This window comes from Globicephala melas, chromosome 3 (genome assembly GCF_963455315.2).
Source record: "Globicephala melas chromosome 3, mGloMel1.2, whole genome shotgun sequence".
Lineage (NCBI taxonomy): Eukaryota > Metazoa > Chordata > Mammalia > Artiodactyla > Delphinidae > Globicephala > Globicephala melas.
In genome coordinates this window covers 158,662,140-158,680,492 of record NC_083316.1, presented here as the reverse complement: position 1 = coordinate 158,680,492, position 18,353 = coordinate 158,662,140, and the positions used below count along the sequence as shown (strand labels likewise).

The 18,353-nt window shown below is 44.6% G+C and overlaps 1 protein-coding gene across 9 annotated transcripts in view; it reads left to right on the top strand.

Moving 5' to 3' along the window:
- CPAMD8 (C3 and PZP like alpha-2-macroglobulin domain containing 8) overlaps nt 1-18,353 on the top strand; it is a 99,214-nt gene that overhangs the window by 30,398 nt on the left and 50,463 nt on the right. For all 9 annotated transcript variants that reach the window (XR_009563533.1, XR_009563532.1, XM_060296832.1 and 6 more), the window contains 6 exons: nt 3,066-3,249; nt 4,546-4,718; nt 5,305-5,454; nt 5,826-5,987; nt 7,476-7,618; nt 11,012-11,074. Coding sequence is in view for 7 of the 9 variants with exons in the window: in XM_060296832.1 (XP_060152815.1) it covers nt 3,066-3,249; nt 4,546-4,718; nt 5,305-5,454; nt 5,826-5,987; nt 7,476-7,618; nt 11,012-11,074 (875 nt within the window). In the remaining 2 variants the exon portion in view is untranslated. The remainder of the gene's footprint in view (nt 1-3,065; nt 3,250-4,545; nt 4,719-5,304; nt 5,455-5,825; nt 5,988-7,475; nt 7,619-11,011; nt 11,075-18,353) is intronic.

Below are 18,353 nucleotides of genomic sequence, written 5' to 3'. Positions count from 1 at the left end.
AGTGAGATTCAGGTTAAAACATGGTTCTGGCGAAACTACTATGTACGTACTCCTTTTGTTGAGCGCCATCAGGAGGCACAGATTTGGGCAGCCCCACCCTTGCTGAAGCTGGGTCTGGTTCCTACTAGCTCTTTCCCTCTGCAGGTGAAGCTAATAAATAATCTGGGTGACACTCTGAGGTCCCTGCCACAGTGTCCTGAGCCCCAGCAACCTTTCACCGAATGCCTTTGGCATCTTTGATGATTCTTGCTGTAATCAGTTATCACATTGGCTTTATGATGGATACTGTGATTTCTGCACTTATGATGATTCTGACATTCCTTCTAAATTTATTAGCTGGTAAAAAAAGAACTTGCCCCACTATTATTTTTGCTCTATTATTGTTGTTTTCCGTGTGCCTATGGACTTGTGAACTTCTAAAAGATGATTCAGTGTGTTATAATCTGTTACCACCATGCTTCCTTTTTTCATTTCAGATTTTGGAATAACTTTAGACTTACAGAAGAGTTGCTCATATAGCGCAGAGAGTTCCTGCATATCCTCCATCCAGCTTTCTTTCCCTAGTGTTTTAAATTGTTTGTCTTTTTGTTTTTGTGAGGGTACTTTATATATTTTGGACATTAGACCCTTATCAGATACATGACTTGGAAGTATTTTCTGCCATTCTGTGGGTTGTCCTTTCACTTTCCTGATAGTGTCCTTTGATGCAACAAAGGTTTTTAATTTTGGTGAAATCCAATTTATCTATTATTTTTCTTTTGTTGTTTGTGCTTTTGGTGCCGTATCTCAAAGAAACCATTGCCAAATCCAAGGTCATGAAGGTTTACCCCTATGTTTTCTCCTAACAGTTTATGGTTTTAGCTCTTACATTTAAGTCTTTGAACCATTTTGAGTAAACTTCTGTGTATGGTGTGAGGTAGGGTCCAACTTCATTCTTTCGAATGTGGAGATCCAGTTGTTCCAGAATCATCTGTTGAAAAGACTGTTCTTTCCCCTTCAAAAGGTCTTGGCACCCTTGATGAGAATCAGTTTGCCACAGATGTTTATTTCTGGACTCTCAGTTCTATCCTATTGATCTATATGTCTGTCCTTATACCAATACCACACTGTTTTGATACTGTAGCTTTGTAGTAAGTTTTGAAATTGGCAAGCGTGAGTCCTACAACCTTGTTCTTTGTCAAGATTGTTTTGGTTATCCTGGATCCTTTGCATTTCCGTGTGAATTTTAGGATCAGCTTTTGTACTTGGACAAAAAAGGCCACTGGCGCTTCGTTAGGCTTCCCCCTAATGTTACCATCTTATGAGACCATGACACATTCGTCAAAACTAAGACATCAGCACTGGACATAACTAAACCCCGGACTTTATTTGCATTTCCCTGGTTTTTCCAGGCACCTGCTTTTTTCGGTCCAGGATCCCATGCAGGATCTCACACTGCATTTCGTGTCCTCCCGTCTGATGGTTCCTTGGTCTTTCCTTGTCTTTCATGACCTTGACACTCTTGAAGAGTTCATTCTTCTTTCTGCTACTCCAGTTTCCCAGATTTGGCTGTGGGAGTGAGTACCTTTGGGTCAGCTCCTTAAACAGGTGGGTTCTTGTCTTCAGTTGGAAGTAGAATGACATTTATTAACCACCCACAGTGAACAGGTGTGATGTTGAGAATGATACGTTCATCATTCATTGGATCCTCAGGACCTTCTGTCCAGGAGATATAACCTTATTTTACAAATGGGGAAACTGAGGATCAGAGAGGTGAAATGACTTGCCCAAGGACCCACAGTGAGAATGATACTCACCGCTCACCACCTCAGATTACCCTCCTCTGGGCATTCAGGGTGGCCCAGACGTTTGGGGAGAGTCATGGATTGTAAAACATGGGGCAGAGGAGGGAACCTCTGGGGCAAAAGTCCAGAGGATGACTTCTCATGCAGCCTGTAACATCAGTGTTGGAAATGGTCACACTCCAAGCTCTCGGGGAGGTCACAGGACCTGGGAGACCTCAGCTGTAACACAGGGAATGAGGGCAGCTTGGAGGTTAAGCATGGGGCTCTGGCTTCAGCCCTTTGGGGTTTGAATCCTGTCCCCACCACTCACTGATTTTGAGAAGGGATCAAATCCCCTCTGGAAACTTGGGGATTGTGATAGAACCCAACTCATCAAGTGTATATCCAATGAGAAGTTCCAGCCCATTGCCTGCACTGGTGCCTGTGAAGTTAGGGAATAGTCCCCAAGACCATCCCCCATCAATTGCAGAATTTGGGCGGGTCACCAAACCACTTTCAGTTTCTTTAATCTCTGGAGGGAGTCACAGAATCCCTGAAAGCTGTTAGAATCAGTTACAGTTTAAGTGAAAGATACAGATTAAAAACAGGCAAGGCAAGAGGATCATAAGGCAGGGGCCAGGTGAGTTCTGAATGTGAACTTCCAGTTGTCCTCCCCCCATAGAGTCAAGGACAGTGTGGCTTTGCCGGCAACAATGTGTGACCACATGCATGGTGTACTGCCAACCAGGGGTGTTCACCCGGGCCTCAGTGTCCAGGGTTTTTAGTTGAGGTTAGTCACATAGACATGGCTAACCACCTGCCTGGCCGACCCTAGTCTCAGCCCCTCCAGAGGTCAAACTGATATAGTGTGGCCCAATGTCCCTACCGTAAATTATATTGTTAGTATCTGGTGTGCCCCAGACCCCAGATAAACAAAGACTCATCAGGCAGGACATTTCAAGGCCTTAAAGATCACCTTCCAGGAGCAGGGGACAAAGGCCAGACCTCTCTTAGGCTAGGTTCAGATCCTTACCACACTGCACTCACGGAGAGTTTCCATCCCCTTATCACGGTTCATCCGCAGCACAGCCCCATTTACAGAGCATCAGCTGAGGTTGCCATGGTGATGTGGCCACAGCCAGGACCAGATGCCGAGCACTCAGTTCTGAAGCCAGTGCTCCTCCCTCAGCTTTCTTGGCCTCCCTGTGGCCCCACAGTGGCCTTCTCCCTAGGGTAGGCTGTGGCATTGGTGCTGGGCTGTGGATGTCAGGCATGGCTCCCCATGCTACGTGTCTCCCACAGGTTGGGGAGGATGCCCATTTCCCAGTGAAGTCCACGTGCCCCTGCAATTTCACTCTGTACTATGAGGTGGCTGCGAGGGGCAACATTGTGCTCTCGGGCCAGCAGCCTGCCCACATCACCCAGCAGAGAAGCAAGCGGGCAGCCCCGGAGAAGCCCATCCGCTTAACGCACCTTTCCGAGACAGGTGAGCTAGGCCACGGGCTGGAGGTTCCTATATTCCTTCTGAACCATTGAGACTGGGGTGGGCGCCCCAGCAAGGAGGAGTAGGCAGGGTGCAGCCAGGAGGGGGGGCCTGCCTCAGGGTGGAGGGCACACGTCCCAGGCAAGACCGGGTTGGGGCCAGGAGGTTGGGCAGTGACCAGCTGTTGGAGGCATCGCTTCTTGAGGCTGCCATGGGCTGGGCCCCTGCACAGGCCCACGCTGTGCCAGGTTGCCATCTGCCAGGCCCCTTCCGCCTTTGCCCAGACTGATTCCCCATGTAGGGGTCCTTCTTTTCCACATGTTCCTCACAAGACCCACCTCCTCCCCTGGGTCTCCCCAGCCTCGTCCTCTTCACAGCCCTTCTGCCTCAAGCAGGATCCCCTAACTAGGGACTGTGGACACTTGCAGGATATTCTTTGTTATGGGGCCTGTGCTGTGCACTGTAGACTGCTGAGCAACATCCCTGGTCTCTCCCCACTAGATGCCAGTGGCAACCCCCCTACACACAGTATGACAACCTAAAATGTCTCCAGATATCACCAGTGTCTCTAGGGGGAAAAGTGACGCCTGGGTGTGAATCACTGAGATAGATAGATAGATAGATAGATAGGGAGACAGATTCATAGATAGAATTATCAATAGATAAGTTGATGGATGGATAGAGTCATGGATAGGTGGGTCGATAAAGAGATGGCTTTATAAATAGAATCAATAGATAAATTGATAGATGGATGGTTAGATAGAGTCATAGATGGATGGATGGGTGGATAATTGGATGGATGGATGGATGGATGATGGATAGGAAGGCGGGCAGACAGGCAGACAGGACGTCAGACAGGGTCTCTCTCATCCACGTCAGTTTCTCATCCTCCACACTACTGATGTTTGGGGCTGGATTATTCTCTGTGGGGCTGTCCTGTGCATTGTAGGGTGTTGGATAGCATCCCTGGCCTCCACCCACTAGATGCCAGTAACACCCCCAAGTTGCGACAACCAAAATTACCAAATGCCCCCTGGGGAGTAGCATTGCCATGGTTGAGAACCACTGGCCTGAATGGTGCTTTGGACATTGTGCGTCCACATCCTCTTGGGTTTATCTTCCCTTCTGGGTGAAATAACACGGGGTGTGAGTATCCATGGAGTAGTTGCCCTGGGCCAGCCCTGGGCTGCCATCTCTTCGCGCCACCCCCTATGTAACCCCCAGAGCAACTGGGGCATCGGTGGTTCTACTGTGGGATGCTGAGCTTTCATGTCTCTCCCCACCTTTGACTTGTCTAAGAGCCCTCTCCAGCCCCAGCAGCAGAGGTCAATGTGTGCGTGACCTCTCTCCGGCTGACCGTGACCCCCAGCATGGTCCCCCTCGGCCGCCTGCTGGCCTTCTACGTCAGGGAGAATGGAGAAGGGGTGGCTGACAGCCTCCAGTTTGCTGTTGAGACCTTCTTTGAAAACCAGGTAGAGCATCGGGTACCAAACTGGGGGAGGGAGAGGCGATGGACAAGAGTCATCAGGGCTGAGGGCTCCAGGGTGTCGGGGCTGGGGTAGACTGCACACAGCTGCCACTCAGACTTCACGTAGTATGACAGGCAGGACTTTTAAGGGTTGCCCTACCTTCAGGATCCTAAGTTGCGTCTTTACTGGAGATCCTCCAAAACTCACCCAGATGGGGATTCATTACACACAGGAAAAGTGGTCAGCTGTTCTCTGTCCCTGCTGGGCTCCACTCATGTCCCCCCAAACGGGCTCCGCCCCCCACGTCCTCTCCCTGCGCCCTCCAAAACTGGCTGCAACATGTCCTCTGTCACCGCCCCTCTCCCCACCTCTCTTCTCCCCTCCCATCTTATGCACAGAATGTACCAGTTGCGCCAGCCTAGTTCCCGTCATTCAGCCTCCCATCCTTTTCCTCATCTGGGCAGCAAAGCCAGGGTCCCAGCTGAGCTGGCGAGGACCGCCTCTTCTCGGAGGGCAGAGAGGGTGGGTGGGTGGGTGGGTCTGGAGAGTTTGGTCAAGCTCCCGAGTTTTCTGCTGTGTTTGGGTCCAGGTTTCACTGACATATTCAGCAAATGAGACCCAACCCGGGGAAGTCATCGATCTGCGGGTCAGGGCTGCAAGGGGCAGTTGCGTGTGTGTAGCTGCGGTTGACAAGAGCATCTACTTGCTCAGGTCTGGGTTTCGGCTGACTCCCACCCAGGTGAGCGGGGGCCCTTGGGCACTGGGCTCCAGCATCTTCACGGACGTCTCTTCCTTTCCAATAACTGAAAAGCCCCGTATAAATCCAGATTGTCTCTCTTCACTGGGTTCATTCTCAGCAAACCCCATCCTTGTCGCTGTTTGGGTGCAGTTAAAAGATCTTGGAGTCAAATCCAATGTCACGTTGTCCGGGTCCCACCTCTTCAGCCCCACGCTTCCCATCTTAAAAATGGGTTAATGCCACCGACTCCGGTCTCCTAAGATTGGTTCCAAGTGATACATTGAGAGGAGGTTGAGATGGGAGCATGCCAGGCCAGTTTGGGTTGAAAAGAAACCCTCAGTTGACCAGTTCCTGCTCCCCTTTGTTTGTAGGTTTTCCGGGAATTGGAAGATTACGATGTTTCTGATGCTTTTGGGGTGTCCAGGGAGGATGGACCCTTCTGGTGGGCTGGGCTGATGGCCCGACGACGCCGGCGCTCCTCCATCTTCCTGTGGCCCTGGGGTGTCACCAAGGACTCCGGGTTTGCCTTTGCCGTAAGGAGAGGTGGTCTTGGACCCCACCGCCCCCTTCTGAGCTCCTTTTCCTTTGAAACAAAGGGTCTCGGGGTACAGAGATGGGTTGGGGTGGAAGTTTCCAAACTTTTAGCATTGCAGAATCTTTTTTGATTGTCCCCAGTGGAAGCTCATATGTGGACCCTCCCAATTTGCAAAACGGACGAGAGCAGAATGAGTATCCATTGATAACTTGAACTTGTTCTGGAGCAATGATGATGAAAGTGCTTTGGTGGAAGGAAAACCTACACTATGGGTGCAGGTGCCGTGTTCTCAGGTCCCTTGCTGACATTTATAGCTCAAATCTGTCCCCTTCCTTCCTGGCTCCGGGGACCAGGGCGCTGCTGGAGACACAATACACACAAATGTCATTCTAGCCCACTTTAGCATGCTGGCGGTCTCCACTCAAATGCATGAGAGCACTTTTCATCCTAGGTTTTAAATCATTTAAAAGGCATCCTTGGGAATCCTCTGGTGGTCCAGTGGTTAGGACTCTGTGCTTTCACTGCTGGTGCCTGGGTTCAATCCCTGGTCGGGGAACTAAGATCCTGCAAGCCCTGCGGCATGGCCAAAACAAATTAAAATAAATAAAAGGCATCCTTTTCCTCCCATTTTTATTATGGAACATTTTCAAACATATAGAAACGTTGAACAAATTAGCGAACACCTATAGATCCACCACTTGGATCCCACAGTTAACATTTTGCTGTATCAAATATATATACCAATATATATATACATATATATCATTTTTTTATTAAAGAATTTTTTTGATGTGGACCATTGTTTTAAAGTCTTTATTGAATTTGTTACAACTGCTTCTGTTTTATGTGTTTTGGTCGTGGGATCTTACCTCCCCGACCAGGGATCAAACCCGCACCCCCTACACTGGAAGGTGAAGTCTTAACCACTGGACCACCAGGGAAGTCCCTGTATTATAACAGTAATAACTGCAGCCCACAGTCATTGGCTCTTGGTCCGGATTAGGCACTGCACCAATTGATTTGTTTTAAATAGAGGTGAAATTCGCATAGCAGAAAATTAACCCATTTTAAAGTGAACAATTCAGTGGCATTTAGTACATTCACAGTGCTGTGCAAACCAGCACCTCTGTCTAGTTCCAGAACATTTCCATCACCCCAAAAGGAGACCTGTCACCATTAGCAGTCACTCCACACCCACCCTCCCCCAGCACCTGGCAACCATTGATCTGCCTGTGGTTTTGGACGTCTCATATAAATGGAATCATACAAGATGTGGCCTTTTGTGCCTAGACCACAAACGCGCTGGCCTCCCCTCTGCTCTGCCCTGGATGGTTACTGGGTCCCATGACCCCCTTAGTCCGTGTCACCAAGCCTGGAGAGAGGACTGACTCCCTCAGGGCTACGCAGCAGTGATGTTGGGGCAGTGACCTCTGGGACTACAATGTCCACTTCCCCACTGTGGGTCTGGGCATTATCTGTTGCCTAGGAAACAGGACTGGTGGTGATGACAGACCTGGTGAGCCTGAACCACCGGCAAGACGGCGGCCTGTACACTGATGAGGCTGTCCCTGCCTTCCAGCCCCACACAGGGAGCCTGATGGCAGCAGTGTCCTCCAGACAACCCCCCAGGTAATTGTCACTGCCTCGAGTAGGGTTGTCTAAACTCATACTGTTGACATTTGGGGCTGGATCATTTTCTGCAGTGAGGCTGCCCCACGCACTATAGGGTGTTGAGTGGCATCCCTGGTCTCCACCAACCAGATGCCAGTAACCCCCCACCCCTACCCCCAGTTGTGACAACCAAAAATGTCTTCAGACATTGCCCAGTGTCTCCTTGGGGCCAGACTCACCAATGGCCTAGTGTGCTGGGGCACTGAGCACTTTGGCTCTGCTCCCCCTAGTCCTTGGACCCATCCAAGTGCATGGAATTGGGGGTTGGGGGTGCAGAAGAGAAGGAAGGTGTAACAGGGGAGCAGATCTGCCTAGGGACAGACAAATTGGGGCAGGGTGGGAAACTGTGGCTTGATCCTCCCACTCCCAGAGACTCTGCTTAGAAAATTCTCTCTATTACCCTTTCTCCTTCCTCCCACCATTTCCTCCTTCCTTCTGTTCCTGTCTCTTCCCCCTTCCCCTTCAACTCTTTACCTTTTGGAGTTAGACACCAAGTAATTACTTTTCAGTCTTTCTTATTTTAAATCAAATGTTTAAGCCTCAGAGTGTTGCTTTGGCTGCACCCAAGTTGTGCTATGAAGTGTTTCCATTATTGCTGGCTTCCAAATAGATTCTTACTAGTGGAAAAATTGATTTGCCCAGATGTGGCAAGTGACTTACCCAGAGGTGTTTTCAATTTTCAAGTGATTTTTAAAATTATTATAATTTTATGTGTTTTATAAATTTGTGTCAGATGTGCATCATGGCCAGAGAACATGGTCTGTATGATATCCACTATGGTCAACAAACATAGTCTGTATGATACCCATCATCTGTTTTTTATTTTGGAGACGGGCTATGTGGTATATGGTCTGTTTTTGTAAATGCTCATATCTACTTGAAAAGAATGTCCAAGCTCCTGTCATTGGGTATAGGATTCTCTATGAGTACTTTTGGTCAAGTCTATGGTAGATGGTGCCCAAACCCTCCATATCCTTGCTCATTTTGTTTCTTTGTTTGTTTGCTAACTTATCAATTACTGAGAGAGAGGAGTTCACATCTCCCCCTTAGATTTGTGGCTTTGTCCCTGGTCTCATGGAAACCTTTGTTTCACAGGAGGTAGTGTTTCCTGTTCTCTCCTGTCTTTCCCTTTGTTCCCTCCCTTCTGCTCCCCCATCCCCCACCTGTCTTCTTTCCCACCTTCTTCATTCTCTACCTCTCCCACTAACTCCTCAACTCCAGCCAGCTTGGGGAGGGGTAGGGTGTTTTGAAGACCTTGCCTTTTCACTCTCTCTGAATTTAGAGGTGTGTAGGCTGGGAAAGGGGAGGCAGGCCTTGGATGTACCCTTTCCTGCCAACTCATTAAATGAGAAGCACAGAACCAAGTGGGCCAGGGATGGGGTCAGTGTGGTCAGCAGTGCCCCAGCATCTGGGTCTCTTTGGAGACCTTGAGGGTGGCACCCAGACTCCTTAGCCCTTGTTCTGAGCCAGATGTGGCCCAGAGGATGTCCCACCCTGGCAGGCCTGTCCATGAAAACCCTCTTCTTCTTTCAAGCCCTCTCTGCCCAGATTGGGAACCTTCCCAGTCCCCCCAGTCTCCTCTGCAGTGGTTTCTGGATACCTGGATCCCCTAGGTTCTTCCTGCCCAAGTCACACATTTAACAGGCCCACAGGGGTCCTCGTTTCCAAACTCCACATCAGGGCATAGCAGACCAGGCTCCCCCTATGGTACTTTGGACGCACACGAAGGCATTTCTGAGATGTGGTTGAGTGAGGAGGTGGAATATTGGCCCCTGAGCATCCTTCAGCCAGACACTACTCTGGAAGCCTGGAGCCTCCCATGTGCGTGCCTCCTGAGAGCTTGGCCTGAAGTGGATATGCAAGCAGCCTCGAAACCCAAAACCTCAAAGGGAATTGTAAATCCCAATGCAGAAAGGCATAAGAAATGCCTTAAAAAGCAAGTGTTTGTGCCTTTTTGTCATTGGATAATGCATCCTTATTCTGAAGGACATTTTTCTTAACCATATGCATGTGGTTAAATTATTTTTCAAAGAGTATGAAAGGGTATATAATGAAATGGAAGTCTCCCTCCCACCTCCAGATCCTCCGCTCCCTTCTAAGAGGCAATAATGGTCAATAATTCCTTAGATATCCTTCTAGAAATTTTCTGTGTATACACAAGGATTTAAAAAAAAAAAAACGCAGTGGGAGAATACTATAATACTGTTCTGTGCCTTCCTTTTTAAAGTCAGCGATAAACCTTAGAGGCCATTTCATACCAGTACATATATACTTACCTCACCCTTTTTCACTGACACGTAATATTCCATGGTGTGAATGTACTGTCATTTGATTAACCAAACGATGTTTGTTATTTCTCACAGTGCTGCAGTGAGCCACACCATAGTCTGTCTTTGCACATGTGTCTGTGGTTAATTTCAGGGTTCATCCCTGGGAGAGGTAACCTCAGGTTGAAAGAGATGTGAGCATTTCTAATCTTGAGAAGTTTTGCCAGATGTCAAGTAGGGCTTATTAATATTATTTTTTAAAGAATAGGACAGTCCCTGGACTTCCTTGGCAGTCCAGTGGTTAAGACTTTGCCTTCCACTGAAGGGGGTGCAGGTTCAATCCCTGGTTGGGGAGCTAAGATCCTACCTGCCTCGGGGCCCAAAAACCAAAACATAAAACAGAAGCAATATTGTAACAAATTCAATAAAGACTGTAAAAAGGAAAAGAAAAAAAAAAAAAGAATAGGACAGCCCCTGAGGAAGGTGGGCTATGAGGCTTCTGGGGATAAACCAAGAATGAAAGCACATGAAAGAATGTATATACGTATAACTGAATCACTTTGCTGTACTTCAGAAACTAACACAATGTCGTAAGTCAACTATACTTCAATTAAAGAAAACTGAAAAAAAAAAAATGAAAGCACAGAGGAAGGGGGAGAGGGGATAGGAGAGCTCTATGTAATGATGCAGAAAAACATGGCAAACCCAGGGAGGGAAATTAACAAAGGAGAGGACATGGGGTGGTCCCTGTGGCCCTTCTTACCTTCTAAATTCAGGATGCGAGGCACCACTGTCATTTTAAGAAGCCTCTGTCAAGCCTTTGATGCCTCGCTTGTACTAGTCCTAATCAAGTAGAATGTTAACCCTGCCAGGTGAAAGAATTAACACATTGTGTCCTATTAGAGTAGAATACTAACCTTTCCAGGTCAGAGAATTAAAACGTGTAGAATATGAAGCTGCTGGGTAAGAGAATTAACATATTATAGGCTAATCAAGTAGAATGTTAACCTGCCAGGTAACAGAATTAAGTTATGTCCGTGAAACTTTAATCATTTCTTTTTTAAAAAAAAATTTTTTTTCATAGAGCAGAGAAGAAGAAAAGGACCTACTTCCCTGAAACATGGATTTGGCACTGTCTCAACATCAGGTAAGTATGATTTCTTTCCTTTGCTGCCTTTGTGGGCTGACTCAGAGGCACTCATGAAAGATGGTTCCCAGTCGGTTTGCCTGGAGATCTGACACCAACATCTGAGTAAGACATTGGGCATCCTTTTCTAACACATAAAACTCAAAGCTATGAAGTCAGCCCCAAATCCCTCTGTAGCCTCAGACATCTGCCTATGAAATATGAAATTTGAGGGCTTCATGCTTCTTAACAACTCCCTCTTGGGGTAACTCTATCCGCTCTGTTTATATAACGAGCTCATTAAAATGATTACAGTTCCCTGGAACATGAACTCAATTCCACCCACCCACCCCCTCCTCGCTCCTCAGGGGACTCAGGCTCCTGCCCGCAAAACAGGCTGCTTCTCTCAGCACATTTCCTTTCTACATTGTTTTCTCTTTTAGTTCGCCTTGAAGCAGCAGTGCTGTGCTAAATTCTTGCCAGATGCAGTTGGCTTTTTTCTTTCAATGCTTAGTGTCAGAAGGTAGTGGTGACTTGCCCTGGGAAACCAGTTAGGCATGAAAGTTCAGACCCTGGGGCTAGTGGATTGGCCAGCGGGTGGACCGACTGCTGAGCTGGGGTCCCCTTCTTGGCATGAGATGCCGTGGCACATGCTCAGCACAGAGCCAAGCACTCAGCTGGGGGTTCCTCAGGCCGCTTTCACGGATGTGCTTGTCCTCATTATGGGCAGTCTTCCCCGCTGGTCAGAACAGAAGCTGATTACTGCATTTTGTTCTGGGAGTCCAGATTTAAGATGGGCTGTCAGTCCATCATCAGAGATGTACGGAGAGTAAAAATGTATCTATTTTCTGTGTACTGGGTGATGTTTTGGGTGCTGGGTAGTGTTTTTGGTGCCAGGGATGGCACCTTGATCAAGGCAGATAGGGTCCCCTCACGCGTAGAATTTATGTTTTATGCCTCCAAGGGCTTCATGCTTCAGTAGGGCCAGTGTTCTCATGGAGGGCTTGGGAGGAAGTAGAGGGACCCTTTGGGGAAGCTAGAAAGACTCCCAGGGCAGGTGGAGCCCAAGCTGGGTCCCACAGGATAAATAAACAAGAAGGGGGGAAGGGGATCCAGGAGGCAGGACCAGCAAGGGCAAGAGTTGGGGCTTGGGAGAGGCTGGTGATTTTCACATGGTTGGGATGAGGCAGGTGGGGCCAAGAGGACGAGGCAGGGAGTGTGACGGCCGTGTGGTCTGTGGTGGGGGTGTGGAGAGCCACAGAGGGTTGCTGGGAGGCATTTGGGATTTGAGATGGTCTCTCTCCCTCTGTTGGCTGGAGCAAGGATGAGTCAGAGAGTACAGATCTGAGACCAAGGAGGAGGTTCTTGCTGGGCCCAGGCAAGGACTCGTCAGCTGTTTTTTTTTTTTTCTTTTCTAATTTTTAAAATTGGTAAAATACACGTAACATAAAATTGACCACCTTAACTATTTTTAGGTGTACGGTTCAGTGGTAATAAGTGCATTCGTATTGTTGTGCTGCCATCACCACCCTCCGTCTCCAAAACTCCTTTCCTCTTGCAAAACTGAAACTATGTCCCCATTAAATACTAACTCCCCAATCCTCCCTCCCCTCAGCCCCCTAGCGTCCACTCTTCTACTTTTTGTCTCTATGAATCTTACTGCTCTAAGGACCTCATGTAAGTGGAATCATATAGTATTTGTCCTTTTGTGACTGGCTCATTTCACTTAGCATGGTGTCCTCATGGTTCATCCTTGTTGTGGCATGTATCAAAATTTGCTTTCTTTTTAAGCCTGAATAGCATTCCGTTGTATGGGTGGACCACATTTCGTGTATGCATTCGTCCTTTGGTGGACACTTAGGTTGCTTCCACCTTTTGGTTATTATGAATAACCCTTCTATGAATATGGATGTGCAAATATCACTTCGAGACTCTGCTTTCAATTCTTTTGGGTATATACCCAGAAGTGGAGTTGCTGGATCATATGGTAATTCTGTGTTTAATTTTTTGAGAATTCACCATATTGTTTTCCACAGTGGTTGCACCATTTTACATTCCCACCAACAGTGCACAAGGGTTCTTCTTTAAATGTTGGATAGAATTTACCAGCGAAGCCATCACATCCAGAGCTTCTCTTTTTGGGAAGATTTTGATTGCTGATTCAATCTCCTTACTTGTTAGAGATCTATTCAGATTTGTTATTTCCTTGTGATTCAGTCTTGGTAGGTTTTGTGTTTCTAAGAATTTGTCCATTCATCTAGATTATCCAAGTTGTTGGTGTACAGTAGTTCATAGTAGTCTCTTAAAATCGTTTTTTATTTCCGTGGAATCAGTAGTAATGTCCCCACTTTCATTTTGGATTTTAGTAATTTAAGTCTTTTCTCTTTTTTCTTAGATCATCTAGCTAAAGGTTTGTTAATTTTATTAATCTTTTCAAAGAACCAACTTTGGGTTTCATTGATTTTCTCTATTATTTTTCTTTTTTTAAAAAAAATTAATTAATTAATTAGTTAATTTATTTGGCTATGCCATGTCTTAGTTGTGGTATGCGAGATCTTCATTGCACCATGTGGGATCCTTTCAGTTGCAGCATGCGGGATCTAGTTCCCTGACAAGGGATCGAACCTGGACCCCCTGCATTGGGAGTGCAGAGTCCTAACCACTGGACCACGAGGAAAGTCCCTCTCTATTATTTTTGTATTCTTTGTTTTGTTTATTTCTGCTATAATCTTTATTATTTCTGCTTTATTATTAGATCTCTGTTTTCGTTTTTCAAGTTCTTTAAGTTACAAAGTTAGGCTGTTTATTTGAGATCTTATTTTTTAATGTAAGCATTTACAGCTATGAATATCCCCCTTAATACTGCTTTTGATGCATCCTGTGAGTTTTGGTGTGTTGTGCTTTTGTTTTCATTCATCTCTAAGTCCTTTTTTTCTTTTTCTTTTTGCAGAGATTTAAAAAAATTTCTTTCAAATCCAGAGATAATTTGAGTAGCAAAGTATAACAGTTAATTTTTGACATATCATTTATCTTTGCAAAAACATTTCTTTTTCTTTTTGAATTTTATTTTATTTATTTTATACAGCAGGTTCTTACTAGCTATCTATTTTATATATATTAGTGTATATATGTCAATCCCAATATCCCAATTCATCCCACCACCACCACCACCCACCCTGTTTTCCCCACTTGGTGTCCATACGTTTGTTCTCTACATCTGTGTCTCAATTTTTGCCTTGCAAACCGGTTCATCTGTGCCATTTTTCTAGATTCCACATATATGCATTAATATGCAGTATTTGTTTTTCTCTCTCTGACTTACTTCACTCTGTATGACAGTCTCTAGATCCATCCACGTCTCTACAAATGACCCAATTTCGTTCCTTTTTATGGCTGAGTAATATTCCATTGTATATACGTACCACACCTTCTTTATCCATTTGTCTGTCGATGGGCATTTAGGTTGCTTCCATGACCTGGCTATTGTAAATAGTGCTGCAATGAACATTGGAGTGCATATGTCTTTCTGAATAATGGTTTTCTCTGGGTATATGCCCAGTAGTGGGATTGCTGGTTCATATGGTAATTCTAGGTTTAGTTTTTTTAAGGAACCCCCATACTGTTCTCCATAGTGGCTGTATCAATTTACATTCCCACCAGCAGTGCAAGAGGGTTCCCTTTTCTCCACACCCTTTCCAGCATTTATTGTTTGTAGATTTTTTGATGATGACCATTCTGACCGGTGTGAGGTGATACCTCATTGTAGTTTCGATTTGCATTTCTCTAATGATTAATGATGTTGAGCATCCTTTCATGTGTTTGTTGGCAATCTGTATATCTTCTTTGGAGAAATGTTTATTTAGGTCTTCTGCCCATTTTTGGATTGGGTTGTTTCTTTTTTTGATATTGAGCTGCATTGGCTGTAAATTTTGGAGATTAATCCTTTGTCAGTTGCTTCATTTGCAAATATTTTCTCCCATTCTGAGGGTTGTCTTTTGGTCTTGTTTATGGTTTCCTTTGCTGTGCAAAAGCTTTTAAGTTTCATTAGGTCCCATTTGTTTATTTTTGTTTTTCCATTACTCTAGGAGGTGGGTCAAAAAGGATCTTGCTGTGATTTATGTCATAGCGTATTCTGCCTATGTTTTCCTCTAAGAGTTTTATAGTGTCTGGTCTTACAGCTAGGCCTTTAATCCGTTTTGAGTTTATTTTTGTGTATGGTGTTAGGGAGTGTTCTAATTTCATTCTCTTACACGTAGCTGTCCAGATTTCCCAGAACCACTTATTGAAGAGGCTGTCTTTTCTCCATTGTATATTCTTGCCTCCTTTATCAAACATAAGGTGACCATAGGTGCATGGGTTTATCTCTGGGCTTTCTATCCTGTTCCATTGATCTATATTTCTGTTTTTGTGCTAGTACCATGTTGTCTTGATTACTGTAGCTTTGTAGTATAGTCTGAAGTCAGGGAGTCTGATTCATCCAGCACGGTTTTTTTCCCTCAAGATTGCTTTGGCTCTTCGGGGTCTTTTGCGTCTCCATACAAATTTTAAGATTTTTTGTTCTAGTTCTGTAAAAAATGCCATTGGTAATTTGATAGGGATTGCATTGAATCTGTAGATTGCTTTGGGTAGTATAGTCATTTTCACAAAATTGATTCCTCCAATCCAAGAACATGGTCTATCTCTCCATCTGTTTGTGTCATCTTTGATTTCTTTCATCAGTGTCTGATAGTTTTCTGAGTACAGGTCTTTTACCTCCTTAGGTTTATTCCTACATATTTTATTCTTTTTGTTGCAATGGTGAATGAGATTGTTTCCTTAATTTCTCTTTCTGATCTTTCATTGTTAGTGTATAGGAATGCAAGAGATTTCTGTGCATTAATTTTGTATCCTGCAACTTTACCAAATTCATTGATTAGCTCTAGTAGTTTTCTGGTGGCATCTTTAGGATTATCTATGTATAGTATCATGTCATCTGCAAACAGTGACAGTTTTACTTCTTCTTTTCCAATTTGGATTCCTTTTATTTCTTTTTCTTCTCTGATGGCCATGGCTAGGACTTCCAAAATTATGTTGAATAATAGTGGCGAGAGTGGAAATCCTTGTCTTGTTCCTGATTTTACAGGAAATGCTTTCAGTTTTTCACTATTGAGAATGATGTTTGCTGTGGGTTTGTCATATATGGCCTTTATTATGTTGAGGTAAGTTCCCTCTATGCCCACTTCCTGGAGAGTTTTTATCATAAATGGGTGTTGAATTTTGTCAAAAGCTTTTTCTGCATCTATTGAGATGATCTTATGGTTTTTATTCTTCAATTAGTTAATATGGTGTAGCACATTGATTGATTTGCGTATATTGAAGAATCCTTGCATTCCTGGGATAAATCCCACTTGATCATGGTGTATGATCCTTTTAATGTGTTGTTGGATTCTGTTTGCTAGTATTTTGTTGAGGATTTTTGCATCTATATTCATCAGTGATATTGGTCTGTAATCTTCTTTTTTTGTAGTCTCTTTGTCTGGTTTTGGTATCAGGGTGATGGTGGCCTCATAGAATGAGTTTGGAAGTGTTCCTTCCTCTGCAATATTTTGGAAGAGTTTGAGAAGAATGGGTGTTAGCTCTTCTCTAAATGTTTGATAGAATTCACCTGTGAAGCCATCTGGTCCTGGGCTTTTGTTTGTTGGAATATTTTTAATCCCAGTTTCAATTTCATTATGTGTGATTGGTCTGGTCATATTTTCTATTTCTTCCTGGTTCAATCTTGGAAGCTTATACCTTTCTAAGAATTTGTCCATTTTTTCCAGGTTGTCCATTTTATTGGCATAGAGTTGCTTGTAGTAGTCTCTTAGGATGCTTTGTATTTCTGTGGTGTCCATTGTAACTTCTCCTTTTTCATTTCTAATATTATTGATTTGAGTCCTCTCCCTGTTTATCTTGATGAGTCTGGCTAAAGGTTTATCAATCTTGTTTATCTTCTCAAAGAACCAACTTTTAGTTTTATTGATTTTGCTATTGTTTTCTTTGTTTCTATTTCATTTATTTCTGCTCTGATCTTTATGATTTCTTTCCTTCTACTGACTTTGGGGTTTTGTTTGTTGTTCTTCCTCTAGTTCCTTTAGGTGTAAGTTTAGCCTGTTTATTTGAGATTTTTTGTTTTTTCTTGAGGTAGGATTGTATTGCTATAAACTTCCCACTTAGAACTGCTTTTGCTGCATCCCATAGGTTTTGGATCATCGTGTTTTCATTGTCATTTGTCTCTAGGTATTTTTTGATTTCCTCTTTGATTTCTTCAGTGATCTCTTGGTTATTTAGTAACGTATTGTTTAGCCTCCATGTGTTTGTGGTTTTTTACATTTTTTCCCTGTAATTGATTTCTAATCTCATAGTGTTGTGGTCAGAAATGATGCTTGATATGATTTCAATTTTCTTAACTTTACCAAGGCTTGATTTGTGACCCAAGATGTGATCTGTCCTGGAGAATGTTCCGTGTGCACTTGAGAAGAAAATGTAATCTTCTGTATTTGGGTGGAATGTCCTATAAATATCAATTAAATCTATCTGGTCTACTGTGTCATTTAAAGCTTGTGTTTCCTTATTAATTTTCTGTCTGGATGATCTGTCCATTGGTGTAAGTGCGGTGTTAAACTCCCCCACTATTATTGGGTTACTGTCGATTTCCTCTTTTATAGCTCTTAGCATTTGCCTTATGTATTGAGGTGCTCCTATATATTTATAATTGTTATATCTTCTTCTTGGATTGATCCCTTGATCATTATGTAGTGCCCTTCCTTGTCTCTTGTTACATTCTTTTTTTTTTTTTTTTTTTTTTGCGGTACGCGGGCCTCCCACTATTGTGGCCTCTCCCGTTGCGGAGCACAGGCTCCGGACGCGCAGGCTCAGCGGCCATGGCTCACAGGCCCAGCCACTCCGCGGCACGTGGGATCTTCCCGGACCGGGGCACGAACCCGTGTCCCCTGCATCGGCAGGCGGACTCTCAACCACTGCACCACCAGGGAAGCCCCAACATTCTTTATTTTAAAGTCTGTTTTATCTGATATGAGTATTGCTGCTCCAGCTTTCTTTTGATTTCCATTTGTGTGGAATATCTTTTTCCATCCCCTCACTTTCGGTCTGTATGTGTCCCTAGGTCTGAAGTGGGTCTCTTGTAGACAGCATGTGTATGGGTCTTGTTTTTGTATTCATTCAGTGAACCTGTGTCTTTTGGTTGGAGCATTTAATCCATTCACGTTTAAGGTAATTATCGACATGTATGTTCCTATTTCCATTTTCTTAATTGTTATGG